Source organism: Cicer arietinum, chromosome 6, assembly GCF_000331145.2.
Source record: "Cicer arietinum cultivar CDC Frontier isolate Library 1 chromosome 6, Cicar.CDCFrontier_v2.0, whole genome shotgun sequence".
Classification (NCBI taxonomy): Eukaryota; Viridiplantae; Streptophyta; class Magnoliopsida; order Fabales; family Fabaceae; genus Cicer; species Cicer arietinum.
The window spans coordinates 18,841,927-18,859,421 of NC_021165.2; the positions used below are offsets into that span (position 1 = coordinate 18,841,927).

The 17,495-nt window shown below is 29.4% G+C and overlaps 1 protein-coding gene across 1 annotated transcript; it reads right to left on the minus strand.

Annotated features, from left to right (window-relative positions):
* Positions 1-684: 684 nt before the first annotated feature.
* Positions 685-9,177, minus strand: LOC101500771 (uncharacterized). Its single transcript, XM_073369451.1, has 15 exons — positions 8,686-9,177; positions 7,501-8,301; positions 7,287-7,403; positions 6,947-7,092; positions 6,645-6,855; positions 6,307-6,544; positions 6,058-6,208; positions 5,658-5,959; positions 3,300-4,648; positions 3,043-3,168; positions 2,227-2,372; positions 1,924-2,134; positions 1,574-1,811; positions 1,067-1,217; positions 685-993 (listed from the first exon to the last, which is right to left on the minus strand). Exons 1-15 carry the CDS (start codon positions 9,143-9,145, stop codon positions 685-687), a joined length of 4,956 nt encoding a protein of 1,651 aa, XP_073225552.1. The 5' UTR covers positions 9,146-9,177.
* Between the last annotated feature and the right edge of the window lie 8,318 nt (positions 9,178-17,495).

The following is a 17,495-nucleotide window of genomic DNA, read 5'->3' on the forward strand; positions in this document are numbered from 1 at the left end:
AATAAACTAAATTAAAAATGTATTTTGTATAATGTCAAATATCTTTTCATATTGTGAGAAAATATAGAAAAGTGTTATGAGCCACACACATTAAAATACTCACCATTGTACTCAAGGAAAAAGACTCACCCGAACTATTATTTCAAAAAAGGTTATCCATCCGATGTGTTTGTTCATCCACTCTCAATAGCGTATTTTACTCAATAACAAAACTAGAATTCAATAGCTTATTTTACTCAATATTATACTATCAAAAATTAAAATCTAGTTAAAAAATAATAAAAAATGGAGGATTAGATGACCAATAAATTAATGTTTTGGGATTTAACAAAAGAGCAGCATAAGCTCGCTTTATTATTTTATTTTTTTGGGACTTCCATTCACTTAAGAGCAACGCTCAACTAACTCAAGCTTCTTTTTAAAGTAAGCAACAGTCAAGCTTTTGAAATTACTAGTCGAATATGCTCTAAATCAAATAGTAACTGTAATTATAATAGTAACTATAATAACGATAAACCTAACTGAAATCAACCCCAAGTCAAGCAAGGTGGAGAAATAGATGGTGGTGCGAGGGTCTGACCAACAGTGTCTCGACGGTGGCGCACGGCGTGGTTCTGATTCTGGAGCAAGGTAATGCACTATCCGTTCAAAATTGCTTTATATACTGAATAATATTTATCAATATCATCGGCCATTTAGCGATGTAATGGTTAATTCTTCATTTGAACTGATTTCATTTTGATTTGACGAACATAGATTTCCTTCATCAGAAACTTCCCTTCGAAAGAAACCTGGCTTTTTAGCCTCAACCAATTCCATCTCACTACCTAACATTTGAACTACAGATGTCATTGTAGGTCTATCCTCCGGGTACTGTTGCACACACAATAGACTCACATGGATGCATCGCAATACCTCTGAAACAACACATGATTCTTTTATTTTTATTTCAATCAACTCTAATGCCTTTCCCTCTTTCCAAAGTGTCCATGCCTGAAATAATAAAATACTTTATCACATTTCAATTTCAACATTCATAAACAGAAAATTAAATATAAGTGCTTACATATCCAACAAGGTTAAGTGTCTCGTTTTCATGACAAAGCGATCTATTTTTGTTCCCACATATAATTTCTAATAGTAAAACTCCAAAGCTGAAAACGTCTGATTTGATTGAAAATAGTCCATCAACGGCATACTCTGGTGCCATGTATCCACTGTCGTAAACAGTTAGATCAAAATATTTATATATAAGATAAAAATAATTAGAGAATTGATATATAGACACACTTTTTCACAATCAGCATCATATATGTATAAAAATACATGTTTTCTCTTTTACCTCGGTCCCCTTGCACACACCATTGAGTTGTATTTTGTAATGTGGTGCATAATTGATATCAAAAAACTTTAAAAAGTGTCTATATATCATTTCTCAAATAAGTAAGCTTGAGAAACTTGCATTTGTCACGGTCAATCAATCTAGATCCAATAGTCAAGATTGTTTGACTTTGGCAAATGTGGAATTCTCCCACCGTAAAAAATGATAATCGAAATCCAAACTAACACGCACTAAGTTCCAACTACTCTGTTAGTATTTCCTTCAATCTGATCTCCTCCAAAAGATCTAGCCATTCCAAAATCTGATATTTTTGGATTTAACTTGTCATCCAACAATACATTACTTGCTTTCAGGTCTCTATGAATAATCCTTAATCGAGAGTCTTGATGAAGATACACAAGTCCCCTCGCAACTCCAAATATTATTTGAAAGCGTAGGGGCCATTCTAGTAATTTACCTTTTATTTGATCTGATTTTTACAAAGGAAACGTGTAATTGTCAATTAAATAAATAAATATGATTGATGTATGCAGATAAATAAATATGCTGCACCTAATCTAAGCATTCGTCATATTCCATACCAAAAATAAATGAGTCAAGGCTACCATTAGCCATGTATTCGTATACTAGCAATTTTTCTTGTCCTCCAACACAACAACCGAGAAGCTTAACCAGATTTCTGTGTTGAAGTTTTGCAATCAGTTTTACTTCTGTCAAGAACTCGGTGATTCCTTGTCCAGAGTTGCGTGAAAGTCTCTTAACAGCAATTTCTTGCCCATCCGCTAATTTTCCCTGCATAATTGCTTTTATTTTATAATATTAAAACTTCTCTAGTTGTTCACGTCTCTGGTAAATACTCAACACTTGAATCAATATTCAGTTACCTTATATACAGATCCAAAACCACCTTGTCCAATCTTATTATTTAATGAGAAATTGTTAGTAGCACTAGCAATTGTTTGCAGATCGAATAATGGTAATTCCAGATCCTCTAGATGCCTTTCAATGTTATCTTCTGTCTTTGACTTATCTGAGAAACGGAACAGAGGAAATGACATATTCAGTAATATTATGAAACCTGCGGAGGGGATCATTTGAGCTGATTAAGTTATATAAACATGGAATATTAAATATAGAGATGGAAATAGAAAATATATAAGGTTCTTTCAATTTCTTACATGTGTAGCTTGAAACTCTAGGCCATTAAACCATCCAGATTCAATGACATCTTTATATACCTTTTAAAATTCAACAGGAACATTCTATGAATGATAAGAGAGTCGTTGCAACTTGCAAAATTGGTTGCATCAAAAGGGTGGGGAATTCCCCAGCCAAGTCCTTGAACCAACAAGTTTTGTTACACTTACTAGATATACGAACTCAATGTTCAGATTCCTACCAATATATGAGACAGTTGCATCTTCCAATCTAATAAAAAGTTTACAATCCTGAACTATATAATCAATGGCAGCAATACAATTTACAATTTCCCAAGTTCAAGGCCATGTTAAAAAACCACTTGGCCTCAAATTTACCAATATAAGGCAATAACATAAGGGATGATTACCCCCAAAGAGTGTCTCTTGAGAGTTAGAAGTATTTCTATTTTCTGATTTGTCAATTAAAAAGTTATGAAGAGAAAAGAGCTCCCATTCCATGAATTTAATGACAATAATAAAATGAATGAAAAATTAAGTTACCTGCAATTCTCCTTCGAACTCTATAAATGACATAAATGCAAAGTAAAAGCACCCCAGAAATTGCAGCAGCAGTGGTAGCAGCTATGATTATCACGCTTTTGTTGCGCCCATGTGAAGCCTCTTCATCTATGAAACAGATAAACTTATAAGTTACGACATCCTCCTTGGATTTAAAAGTAATCATATATTCATTCGACATGACACAAGTACAACATGAATTATGCAATAATATTAGGAGATAAAAAGTTGTTTCTTACCTATTACCCGAGCTATACGGATATAGAGATCTTGGCCGCCAGTGGGAAACTGTCTTATGTCGATTAGATTGCCGAACCACATGACACAGCCACTTCCCTTTCCACTTATGTCTGAATTAGTATAAGCTGTACAAGAGCAATTATTCAAGCACATGGTTCTGCATAACCCTAAATCAACATTCTCGTACAACAAAGTATGTGTAGTATCTGGTACTTTGAGACCTATATATCTGATCAACTCATCATCCACATCCTTATTCACTTGAGGGCTGTTGCAACTTAATGTTATACTACGGACACACCCATCACTCCAGTCAGATGAGTCCCATTGTTGCGTTGACTTTGGAACGAACCCATGTAAACATTCGCAAGCTGGTGAATTTGTGGTTGAGCAACTTGCATAGGGTCCACAAGCCCCATACAATTCACAGAAGTTATTTGGGGTACTTTCAGTAAGCACCCAATTTGAATCATCTTCTTCCCACACAGAGATAGAAAAATTGGTTTGGTATATAATAGCACTAACAAAGGCAGAAGGATTCTTGAGGGTAAAGGAGTAAAACATCTCATCCTTATTAGACACATAATTGAAATCATTATTAGCAACATACTTGAAATCATATATAGAATTTTGTTTTCGATCCGACAAACCACTAAATTGAAGTCCATTCCATGGTCCGATCCGACAGTATTTCTCTGTTCCATTCATCAAATAAAACTCTGGATAATTATGAAGAACCAGACCCCATGAAAGATCTCCAGGAGATGGATCATCAACACTCTTCCAAGAAGTTATTCTCCTTTCAAAATCATTTCTGAGGTCCCATCCCAATTTCATTCCAGGCAAAATTGTATCACAGGGATAGTCAAAGCTTTGCCACAAGTAGGTTCCTGCTGTTTCTCCTTCGTTCCTTATAACAAGATTGCCACTGTCCAAGAGCTCTGCAATTGGTTTCTGTGCTTGTTTATCTGATGTTGTGTTCCAAATAACAGTTTCATTTTGGTGGAGCATGAGATTACCTGAGGTTCTCAGTGTTAAGATTCCTAAAGTATTGTTGATGGGGTTGACCCTATTTGCAACCCAAACAACCTTTTGTATTGGCATCTGCTTGTACCAAATCCCAAGGTAACGTTTTTCAGAAGTGCCTGGACTGAAGAAACCCAGTTCAAATTGTCCACCTTTTGAAACTAAGGTTTCACCATCACTTATAGACTGAGAAACACTTATGGAACTAGTTGCTATAATGGGGACAATTGTGTAAGCAATTATAATAAAAAAAGAAAGAATGTCCATCGCATGATACTTGTATATATTTGGATATTGAAGATTGGATTTAGCTAAGTGTAAGATAATTTATAAACATACCAAATAGCATGATGAGCTGAGATTGGTTTTGTGCTAATTTCCTTGTTTCATATCAAGGCATATTATTGTTGCTGTGAGGAGTCTTCACTCTTCACAAATAATGGTTGCTCAGTAGTAGCAATTGTTTCTACTTGGACTCGTTCGTTTTCCTTTCTGCTAATGCCTAGTAGTATATATTATATATTTTGTTTGGTCTGCGCAGTTTTATTTTGACTTAAATACTTATATCTTTCTATCTTGGTATTTATTAATAATCAACTGTCAACTAATCTATTAGCTTAAAGTTTTAAATTACAGGTTTGATTGAGAGAGAATTGGGCGACACTGGGTATATAGGAGAATATAAGATGCCAAGTTCAAGTATCCAAATGGTAGGACATGAACATTTTGCAGAACAAGATGGTCGTTTCCATATCTATTTAGGCTAAAATATACTTTTTCTCACGGTACATTGAATATGAAATAGAAAAAATGTTGATTTAACGATGTTGTTCGAGGTGGCATAATTAATGTATCAATTGACATTTAAAATTCTTAAATCATTTACATTTTTCTTTAAATTGTTGTTTTTACTATAAGATTTAGTTGAAGGAAATAGCGATTTCAAGACTATTTTTGAGATTTTGGATGTAAATTGAGACACTAAATATACAATCTCAAACAATTATTGTTAAGTCATCATTTGTTACATTTTATATTCAAATGTACAGGAAAAAAGGACTAACATTTACACGACTGAAAAAGATAAATTACTAAATAAAAAAATAAAGCACCATAACAAATGTTAGGTAAAATATAAAGGCTAAAAATGCTTTAACCATTTATTTATTACAAAGTTTTAAATTAAGTATGACCAAGTTTACTTTAAACATTCATGTACACAAAGTACTTGAGCACCACAAGTCCTTTAAAATTAATATTGACTTGTTTACCATTGAACTATTCTTCCTTTGCTGCAATATGTACAGCTATCTTATCTTATTGATTTTCACCGAACACTTAAAGAGGTTATGCTCATTGCATAGTTTGAACTAATATCTTTCCCACTTGAGCTTGAATTTGCTTCAATAGATTCCTTCCTTGTAATAAAACCTGGCTCTTTAGGCTCATCCAATGTCATCTCACTCCCTAACATTAAAATCACATCAGCCATGGTAGGCCTATCCTCTGGGTATTGTTGCACGCATAACAGTCCAACATGGATGCAACGTGACACTTCAGATACAACGCATGAATCCTCTATGTTTGAGTCAATTATTTGTAATTCTCTTTCATGTTTCCAGAAAGTCCATGCCTGAATCATAAAAGAAGAAAATTGTTATTACAGAAAGATAAAGTTAGTAACAGGTAAACTTTTAACATGGACAAATTAACAGTTATCCTAGTTCTTACATAAGCAACAAGGTTAAGGGTTTGCTTTGTACGATTACGCACTCTATTCTTCTTCCCGCATATAATCTCTAAGAGTAAAATACCAAAGCTGAAAACGTCGGATTTCACAGAAAATTGTCCATCAATGGCATATTCTGGTGCCATGTATCCACTACAATAAATCATTGAGAGAAAAATATAAAATACACGTTACATATGTAAAAATATAATAAAAAAATAAAGAATGGTTCTAGACAAGTAAACACTTACTATGTCCCAACAATTCTATTTGTGTTTCCTTCAATTTGGTCTCCTCCAAAAATTCTAGCCATTCCAAAATCTGATATTTTTGGATTCAAAGTATCATCTAGTAAAACATTACTTGTTTTGAGATCTCTATGGACAATCCTTAATCTAGAGTCTTGATGAAGATACATAAGCCCCCTAGCAATTCCACAAATTATGTGGAAACGCTTTGGCCAATCTAGTAATTGGCCATTGGTACGTTCTGCATAATTAATAGTAAATCTACTATTATTAAATAAGGAGAATTAAAAGTTTAAGAATCTAGTTCATTATAATCATAAAACACTAGTGAGATTACATACCAAAAATGAAGTAGTCTAGGCTACCATTAGCCATGTATTCATAAACTAGCATTTTTTCTTGTCTCTGAATGCAACAACCAATAAGCTTTACAAGATTTCGGTGTTGAACATTTGCAATAAGTTTTACTTCATTTATGAACTCTTTCACCCCTTGTCTTGAGCTCTGTGAAAGTCTCTTCACAGCAATTTCTAGTCCACTCCCTAATTTTCCCTAAACAATCATTAATCACATTCATATGGTTAGATGTTCTTTAATATACTTATCTAGCTATTATTCTTATAGTAATTGTAAGTTGAATTACCCGATAAACAGGTCCAAAACCACCTTCTCCAATTTTGTTCTTCTCTAAGAAGTTGTCAGTTGCAGTAATAACTGTTGACAAATTAAGCAAGGGAAGATCCAGATCGTCCACGTGTCTTTCATAGTTATCTTCTGTCTTTGACTTCCCTGGAAAATGGAAAAATGCCTTTAGAAATATGATAAAAAGTGTCAGCATTAGGAAATTCAATTATTATGGTTGTGCCTTATTATTATATACAAAAAACCAATAATTTGACCTATATTATTATACATACTTGCAGAACTAAGTAGCCAATGCCATTTTTCAGTGAAATATTAAGAGAATGGAATAATAGTTTTACCAGTAATGGTCCTCCAGAATCTGTAGAAAAAATAAATAGCAAGTAAAAGCATTCCCAAAGCTGCAGAGACAGAAATTACAACTATTTTTCTCCAGTTCTTCTTGTGTCCATCCTCATCTAAACAAAACAACTATAGTCAAATTCCATATACAAGCCTTAAATATTCAAAGAATAATAAAAGGAAAGAAATTGGAGAAAGTAATGAAATATTCACCTAATTCAGAAGCAGGCATCCTGATGTATAGAACTTGCCCACCAACTGGGAAAAGTTTAATATCCATTAGATCACCTAACCACATAACACAGCCACTGCCTGCTCCACTTATATTTGTATTTGTATAAGCCATGCATGAACAATTTTTCAAGCATTTGTCTCTGCATTGTTCTAGACCAATACTCTCATCCACTGAAGTATTTGTAGTATCTGGAACTTTCAAGTTTGCAACTGAGACAAATCCATCATTGATGCAGTTCAATGAATGATTCCTTTCACATCCTTCGCGCCAGTCCATTGACTTCCATTTTTCAGGAAACTTTGGCTTGAACCCTTTTAAACATTCACATACTGGTGAATTAGTACTGCTGCAATATCCATTGACTCCACATAAACCATAATAGTCACAATAGTCTCCTGGCATTCTTGAATGAAGCATCCATAATTCGTCCTCTTTTGACCATGCATAGCGAGGACGTCCGTTGCTTGTTTGGTTAAGTACAACTTTTGATATTAGAGAACTATCATTGTAGCTCCATGTGTAATAAACCTCTTCTTTATTGGAGACAAAGTTGTAATTGAAAACAGGATTAGGCTTCATCTCTGGCATACCACTAAAACGCAAGCCATTCCATGGTCCAAGTCTATGGTACTTATCTCTTCCCTTCATCATATAGATATCTGGATATGGATTCAATACAACACCCCATGAAAAGTTTCCTGGGGTTGGATCATCATCACTCTGCCATGCTATCAGACGCCTACTCAGATTTCTTTTGAGGTCCCATCCCAATTTCATACCTGTTGTAATTTAGAAGGGGACGAGTAAATTGAAGGAGATGAATTAGACGCTAACACTTCAGATTGAAAATGTATTAAGTGTCTAAAACCAATATATATGATTACATTCAATCAATTTTATTTTTTAAAATTATTATCGATGTTGATATGGCACTTTTAAAGTTGTGTCTAGTGTTCATGTTTGTGTTTGTGTCTTTGTCAGTACTTGATATGTAAAATATTACACTTTATAGGTGGGGGTGATTGGTGCTCCAAAAGTGCTAAAATATATTATGCCTTTCCTACATTATTTAGAAATTTATAGGCTTTTCATTTCATTACTCTAGGTAAATTATTACAGGCATTAGTAGAATACTCAATAATTTGCATCAATCTTGACAATACCTGACAATAATGTATTAGATGGGTAGTCAAAGCTTTGCCACAGATAGGTTTCACCAACTTTATCTCTTATGACAAGATTGCCAGTATCCAAGAGTTGTGCAACTGGTTTCTGTGCTTTTGTGGAAGAATTTGTGAACCAAACAATGTTGTTGTGAGCACTAAGAACCAAACTGCCAGAACTGTTTAGTTTCAAAATGGCAGAAGAGTCGTTGATTGGTTGGCCACCATTTGCAACCCAAACAACATTTTGAGATGAAATATTCTTGAATCGAATTCCGAGGTATCGTTTGTTGGGATTTTTGATACTGAAAAAACCAAGCTCAAATAATCCTTTTGGGGAAACAATGGTCTTTCCATCACTAATAGATTGAGATTGAGTAATGCATGATGTATCATCACCAGCTATGGAATTGGAAACTATAAGAAAAAAGACAAGTAGAATATAAGTAATGAAACTCATTACAAAATGATTAAAAGAACTATAGCTTAAACTAGTCACATTGAAGAATATGAAAACTGAAACCTCTTTTTATATATCAAGAAGTTATAAAATGGAAATAAAATTTGTAGAAAAACCACCAAGGAAAGTCAACTGTTGCACAAACATTCTAAGATTGGAAAAATACATTGTTGAACAAAGTAAAGTCATTCATGATGCACAAGGCAGGGACTAATGTTCCCATTTGGTTGGAAAAGTATATACAAAGATTCTCAAAAATAATTTGCAAAAGAATCTTACCGTTGTTTACGGGTTCTGTAATATGAGTGGCTGAAAAATCATATAGACTGGAATATTATGGTAGGTTCACACTTGACGGTCACTGTCCATATGCAAAAGACAAAATTAAGAGAATCATTGGAAATTTAGAGTATGTGATTCTTTGTTCTAGGAATCTTCATTCACCCTAACCAAATTTCTTGGCAGATACATGCATATCAAAATAGTAGTAGTTAATTTCTCCAAGGATTTTAATGAATGACTAACTTATTATGGGGTTTCAATGAAATATATAAGTTGGACATGCAATGTCAAAGTGAAACCTTGGACCACCAAATTAATATCAAACGATTAGAATGGTTGCATTGTAGAGGAAAGAGGCATGTAGCTTCTAAGAGGCTTGAACAAAGTTTGAATTTGACCCCAAAAAAAACAAGAACAAGAGAGTTGGATAAATCACCATTTTAGCTGCTTATTCTTATAAAAAAAACTCAATTTGAAACTTGAATTAACAAAATGTCACACAGTTTAATCCTTAACGTTATAAAGGTTATGAACTATTTTAACAGTAAACGGTATCTTTCACCGACTTTTATGATAATAAATTGTATCTTTTAGATATTATTTTAGTTATTGGATAATTAATTTGAACTTTCTGTTGAATTGTGAATTAAAATACCAGTGTCTCATACTTTGAAAGACTAGTAGTTTATCGAAAGGAGTTTGGATTGGAATTTCAGCTACGACCCTGCCAAAAAAACAACTTCTGCACTAATCTTAGCACAAACAAATTTATAATAAATTAATAATGATGTCTGTTGAATTAGAATTTCGGCTATGACCCTGAAAAAAAAAAACTTCTGTACTAATCATAGCACAAACAAATTTATAATATATTAATAATGATGTTCAACAGACGTTGTTTATATTGATCCACTTTAAAAGTAACACAGCACAAAATCATTGAATCATTGAATCATTGAAGAACTCCTTTGGTGTCTCAATTCGACCACTGGACTAACTCTTCGGGGACAGGCAACACAATCAAGTGTTTCACCTTGAGGCCAACTTCTTTAAATATTTTGTCCATTAGATCTGCAACCATAACCTCAATAACATCAAAATTCTGATTTTTTTTTTTTGTCAAAAAATCTAAACTTTTTTTCCTAAAATATGATTCTGTTTGTGAATTCTGAAAAATTGAGTTTTCTGTTGATGGTCTGTCAGCGCATATTTAATATTGGCTGTGTGAATGAATGTCTTGAATGAAAGAAAAATGTGTAAAAGTAAAAATAGAAAAATGAGTAGTTGGAGATAAAAACGTTATTCCCACTCCTTTTAATTCCATACAAAACATCTCTCGCTTCTATAGTATTTTTCATCTCATTTTGACTTTTAAGTTGTGTACACTTTTAATGTTAAGCGAAAAGTAATATTAAACGAAGGAAATTGGTCCCAGTGCTTCAAATCATGCAATAGGAGGCAGCTACCTCAGGCCCCCGGTAGGGTAACGTCATAATTCTGTGGGTTGAAAATTTGCTTAACCAGAGTGCCAACATGGATGCCAAAAGATCCCCATTTTTGGTGCCCATTTTCATTAAAACAACACAAAAAAACACGTCAATCAATTTAATCTCTTATAAAATAACAGTTAGAAATTATGGTGTCTCAAACATTGATTGAATATGTGTCTCTAGTTCAACATAACAATGACATTTTGATAATATTTTCAAATGATTAATGGTGTCGGTGCGTTAGTGTCAATATTGTGTCAAATGTCCATGTCAATATATGTACTTGATAAAGAAGTCTTATCTTTCTATGACTATTGAAACTAAGCATGTTTGGGTTGTGCAACTGAAAAAAAAAGATTTAGAGCACCAAAACTTTATTTTTATAATAAAAAAAAATGTAGTGTGAAAAACTATATAGTGAAAAAAACATTAAAATTTGAGTGGTTTAATGTTTTTAATATAAACTCTATGTCTTAAATTTTAAATTGATAAATTGTTGAGTCATTATGTACAAAAAGTCTAAATGTAGCAAAAATATGTTGTTTATCAATTATTCTACTCTTGTTATTCTTTGGTCTCTAAAGTTTATAAAGAAGAACAAAATTCAAATTATTTTTTATAAGAATTTCTTTTATTAACAATTGTTCGTCCCTATTCTTATTTGTCGTACCTCAATTTTATCCGACCAATTAAAAAAATTTAAATAATAATAAGTCATAATGATATGTTTAATTTTATATATTACAGTCACATTTTAGTTGTATTAAAAAATTTCAAAAAAAATCAAAATTATACTCATAAATCTAGTCCAATAATTGAGTTCATATTCTCATTGATGTTTTAACAAAGTGTTCAATTTACATCATAAAAATATACAAAATAAATAAATAAATAAATAAATAATACCTAACAAACAAATAAATAAAAAATAATGTTTTTGGTAGAAATAGTACAAGTCTCCTGCCTCTACATTTTAAGCTTCCATGTTTTCTTCATTTTGAATTTTCATCAACTTTACACTTCCATCAAAACGTATAAGTCTCATATTCACCAACTTTACACTCCACCAAAAAGTAGAGTTCCAATCTTCACTTGTCACTCCATAATTTCTACAAAACAATAGAAAAACCAGAATTCAATTTATCTCATAGACGCAACGATTCATCCTTGTAACCTATAAATTAAGAACCAAAAATTAAATCAAATGAGAGGATTTTTTCTTAAAGATGACACTAGAGATATGAAACAAACAAAAAATGTAAAACATAACATTTGAGAAATCTAGATTCATTAAGAGATTAGGCTAAATCATACCAACACATTTCCATCTTCTAGTCTTCAACAACCTCAATCATACAAATCATTATCTTTCTACTACCATCAAAACAATAACAAAAAATATAAAGATGAAAATGTTTGAGAGATGAAAAAAAAAAACCATAAAAGAAGAAACAGTCACCACCTCCATCATCATTTGTAAATATTCTATGAAACAATCATCAAATCGACCTATGTTTTCGTTGTCGGCCACCACGAGCGCTACTGTAAAGCGTTCACCCAACCACCTATGCCAACTTTGAACTCCGGCGAACCACCACCTCGAGCAACTCCCCTTTTCGTGACTGTTTTTTTTTTTTTTTTTGTGTTTGTTCTCTCTCACTCTATATCTCTTAACAATGAAACTCATTTCTCTCTATGTGAAGTTGTTTACATTCGCCCACTTATGTCCATTTTAGGGTTTTCTTTTTCATTTGATTTTGTTGTTTAATGTCATATATGTTTATTTATTTATTTTTTACAAAAAAGCGATAAATTTACTTATTTGTATTCATTTTAGTATTAGTTAAACAGAATGAGTTGAATGTTCAATCCATACCACTCATTCACTTTTAATTTTTTTTATTAATCATTGTCCAAAAAAATGTTTTTATTTATTGTTTCAATTTCATTTTACTTTTTCTTAAAAACATTCACAATAAATAAATATTAGATTAATTAGATGTATCATCTTTTTGATCTTTGAGTTGTTAAGAGACAAGTTGTCCTACTTGATGGCTTTAAAAATCAATTTTAAAACCAAAAATAATAAAAATACTCTTAAACGAATTAACTGGATGAGACATCTTTTTACTCATTGAATTTTTTGGACACGAGATATACAACTTAATAGTCTTATAACTCGTTTTTATCAAAATAATTATTCAAATTAAACAAACTCCTTTTTTTTCCGTCAAAACAATGTTTTTTATCAACGATAAAACATAATTTTTTAAAAGCAATCAACACATCCGCATTTTCTACTTAAGAATTAGGCAGCTTTCATGTCTTCATCTCACTTGGAGATACGTACGAGTAAGATCTCACTCGTCAAACACATTAAAGAAAAATTTATTTTTTCCCCTCATTCTTAAAACACACATTTATTTTAAAATCATATTAAAAAAACAATTGATACTCATATTTAATAATAAGGAGAAGTAAATATATTTAAGTTAATATTAATTTTGCACAATTAATTATAGATAACTGTATTTTAAATATTTTTTTGTGAAGACTCAATTGAAATCGAGAAACACTCAAAATTTTAAGTTGTGGCATTATTTCATAAAATTTCTCTATTGTTGAGATGATTGATGGATGAGATATTGTCATACAAAAACATATTGGTTGCATCAAACACAATAAAATTTATTATCATTATTTTAATTATAAAATATGAGATAAAATGATTAATATGTATAAAAAAATATAACAAATTGATTAATATCACATCAAATATAAATAATTTTATTATCATTAAATGACTTATTAAAAAATCTATATAAAAAAAATGTCACTAAATTTAAATTTCACACATGGCACAAAAACTTTAAAAAGAAAATGGCCCTAGCTAATAAAGATTATTTTAATAATACAAATATTAATTTAAATTTTTCATCGAAACAAATACCAAAATAATTGCGCCATTCATTTTTCTGGTTTAGATCAGTGAACGTCCAATCTTTAAAGCATGTCAAAGTCAATAAATTCTCCTTCACAACCAAAAAAAGTCAAGTAATTTTGGTTAATGTTTTTCCTATAAAAATGGTTCATTTTAAGTAGAGTTCAATTGTTCATAATGTGTTTAGTTCTATATTAGGACATTTGTAAAATAATATATTTAGAATAAATTAACTTATAATCAGTTGAATGACACAATTTTAATAAGTTAATGTAATTAAATTATTGACTTAATATAACTTAAATTTTAAGTTTTTAATTTGTAATCTCTTATAATTTGATATAATTTGTAATCATAAAAATAATTATATATATATATATATATATATATATTCTATTTTATCTCTATTTTATTTTTTATATATATAAATTTAAATGTATTATAGATAACTGTATTTTAAATATTTTTTTGTGAAGACTCAATTGAAATCGAGAAACACTCAAAATTTTAAGTTGTGGCATTATTTCATAAAATTTCTCTATTGTTGAGATGATTGATGGATGAGATATTGTCATACAAAAACATATTGGTTGCATCAAACACAATAAAATTTATTATCATTATTTTAATTATAAAATATGAGATAAAATGATTAATATGTATAAAAAAATATAACAAATTGATTAATATCACATCAAATATAAATAATTTTATTATCATTAAATGACTTATTAAAAAATCTATATAAAAAAAATGTCACTAAATTTAAATTTCACACATGGCACAAAAACTTTAAAAAGAAAATGGCCCTAGCTAATAAAGATTATTTTAATAATACAAATATTAATTTAAATTTTTCATCGAAACAAATACCAAAATAATTGCGCCATTCATTTTTCTGGTTTAGATCAGTGAACGTCCAATCTTTAAAGCATGTCAAAGTCAATAAATTCTCCTTCACAACCAAAAAAAGTCAAGTAATTTTGGTTAATGTTTTTCCTATAAAAATGGTTCATTTTAAGTAGAGTTCAATTGTTCATAATGTGTTTAGTTCTATATTAGGACATTTGTAAAATAATATATTTAGAATAAATTAACTTATAATCAGTTGAATGACACAATTTTAATAAGTTAATGTAATTAAATTATTGACTTAATATAACTTAAATTTTAAGTTTTTAATTTGTAATCTCTTATAATTTGATATAATTTGTAATCATAAAAATAAATATATATATATATATATATATATATATATTCTATTTTATCTCTATTTTATTTTTTATATATATAAATTTAAATGTAGATCATAATGGAGAGTGTTGAATTAATACAGTAGTAGAATGATGTCTGATATTATCGGTCCCCATAATAATTAATTTGGAAAAATATTTTCTTAGAAAAGTATTAAAAATAAAATAATTTTTTTAAAAAAAAATACTATATTTTATAAAAGTTTTTAACCCATTTGTTTTTTTTTTTTATTATTTTGTTTTGTTTCATATGATTCTTTTCGCCTTTTCTTTTTTTAATTTTTCAATTCAATTAGTGATAGTTAATTATTTTTATTATCAATTCGGTGATTAAATCCAAACATTTGAAATAATTCGTGATATTGGCCTGCTTCTTTAAAAATAAATAAAAAGGTGATTTTGATTATACATTTTTAAAAATTATTTTTTATAAAATCTTATTTAAAAATAAAAGAAATTAGTTTAAATTTATTTGTTAACAATTAAAAAAATAATTTTGACATCTTATAATCTAGAAATTTACTATTAAAGATTTTAACATAATAAAAATTAAAAAGATATATTTCCAAAATAATTTTATGAAGAATTTTTCAAAATAATTTTTTATTTTACTATTTTTTTAAAAAAAATTATTATTCAAAATAAGTTATAATAAATAAATGAAATATTAAATTTATATTTTAAAATAAACTATCTAAACTAATTTTTCATTTGAAGATTTATTTTAAAAATATTATAACAAAAATATAAAATACTATAAAAATTATTTTTTATCTTTTTGGACCCAATAAGTAGTACATAATAACACTTATCCTCCTTACTGAATTATTAATAAAATTAGCTTTTAGTTATTTTATTTATTTTTTAAATATTATGAAAGACAGAAATTAATCAAATAATATTAATGGTTATTTGACAAATATTTTAGAGAAAATTTAAATTCGATACTTTAAAATTACAAATAAAATATAAGTAAATGTAAATTATTTATCTCTTTTTTAATGATATTTTTTTCTAAAATATCTGTCATTTAATTTAGTTCTTGTATTTTTGAAGAGCAATCTATTAAGAATGAATGAAAATCTAGGCATTAATCTTAACTTTTTGTGTGAATATAGGTCAACATAATTTGACTCTGTATATTTAAAATGGGAGAATAGTTTGCATTTGGATGCACGGTGAATATGAATGAATCTTAAGTGACCGGAAGCATGAAAGTTCCAAATGACCGTTTGATCCCCCAATGAGTAACAGAATTGACAGTGTTTTTTTTTCTGACCTTCTCTCTGCCTCCTCTGACCGTTACACTCAACACATACACCGTTTATTTTTTTTCCTTTGATTTTACCAAGTTACCCTTCTATCATCTGACCACAGTTAATTTTCTCTATGATTATTGTTTGCTTTCATGTTAGTGTTAGTCTTGATTATGTTTTCTTAATGTACCTACTTTAGCTACGGTGAGTGATTGATATTGATAATTCATAACATCCTCTTAGCAGTTTCTATGACAAAACATATATCACTGCCAGTTGACCTCATTGCTTGGCTATTATATTAATATATACATATTTAAACTATTTGTATTTACTAGTAATAAATCGTTACTACTTTTTTTAACAGAATAAATTTAATACATGATTCAACTAATTTATGTATAATACTATTGTATTTTTCCCTGAAGGAATAATCCAAAATTGATTTCTGAACTTTTCAATTGGTTGAAAGGCAACTAACTCCATTTAAAAACTCTAATTATGTTGAATTAATATAAAAAAACTAATATATAAATATATACACATATATAACGTGAAAAAAAAATAATACTATTTTTACCCCCCTCTCTATAAAAGGTGAGAAGTAAGTACTTAGTACTCTCATTGTAGACTTTTATATATATACTTCAATAACTATTTGGAAAAAGTAGTATCCGCGTGTAGTTAGTCTATGAATTAAGAGAGTGAAATTTTATAAAGAAGGTATTAAATTTAAACTCAAAAAATTAATATGATATTTTTTTTTAAAGAAAATTATTTTATTTTTTATATTATTTTTTTACAGTTTGGAGAGAGTATTTCTATTAACTAGTTCCTTTTCTATTATCAGAAACGCGATATTTATTTAATATTTGTAAAATGTATACAATGGAAGGTGTAAATATTAGTAGGGTTTATTTAGTAAATCTATTAGAGGAAATATTAGGTACAAATTTTTTAAAAGATATAAATGAGTTTCGTGTAAACACGTTTTTCCAATTAAGTAGTTAACTGAAAAAGAAAAGAAAAAAAAATTATATAATTGAAGGGGTTATGCTATCATATGTCTTTATATGTCAAAGATATGAAAAATATAGATTTTTTAATTGAAAAACACAACATTTAAAT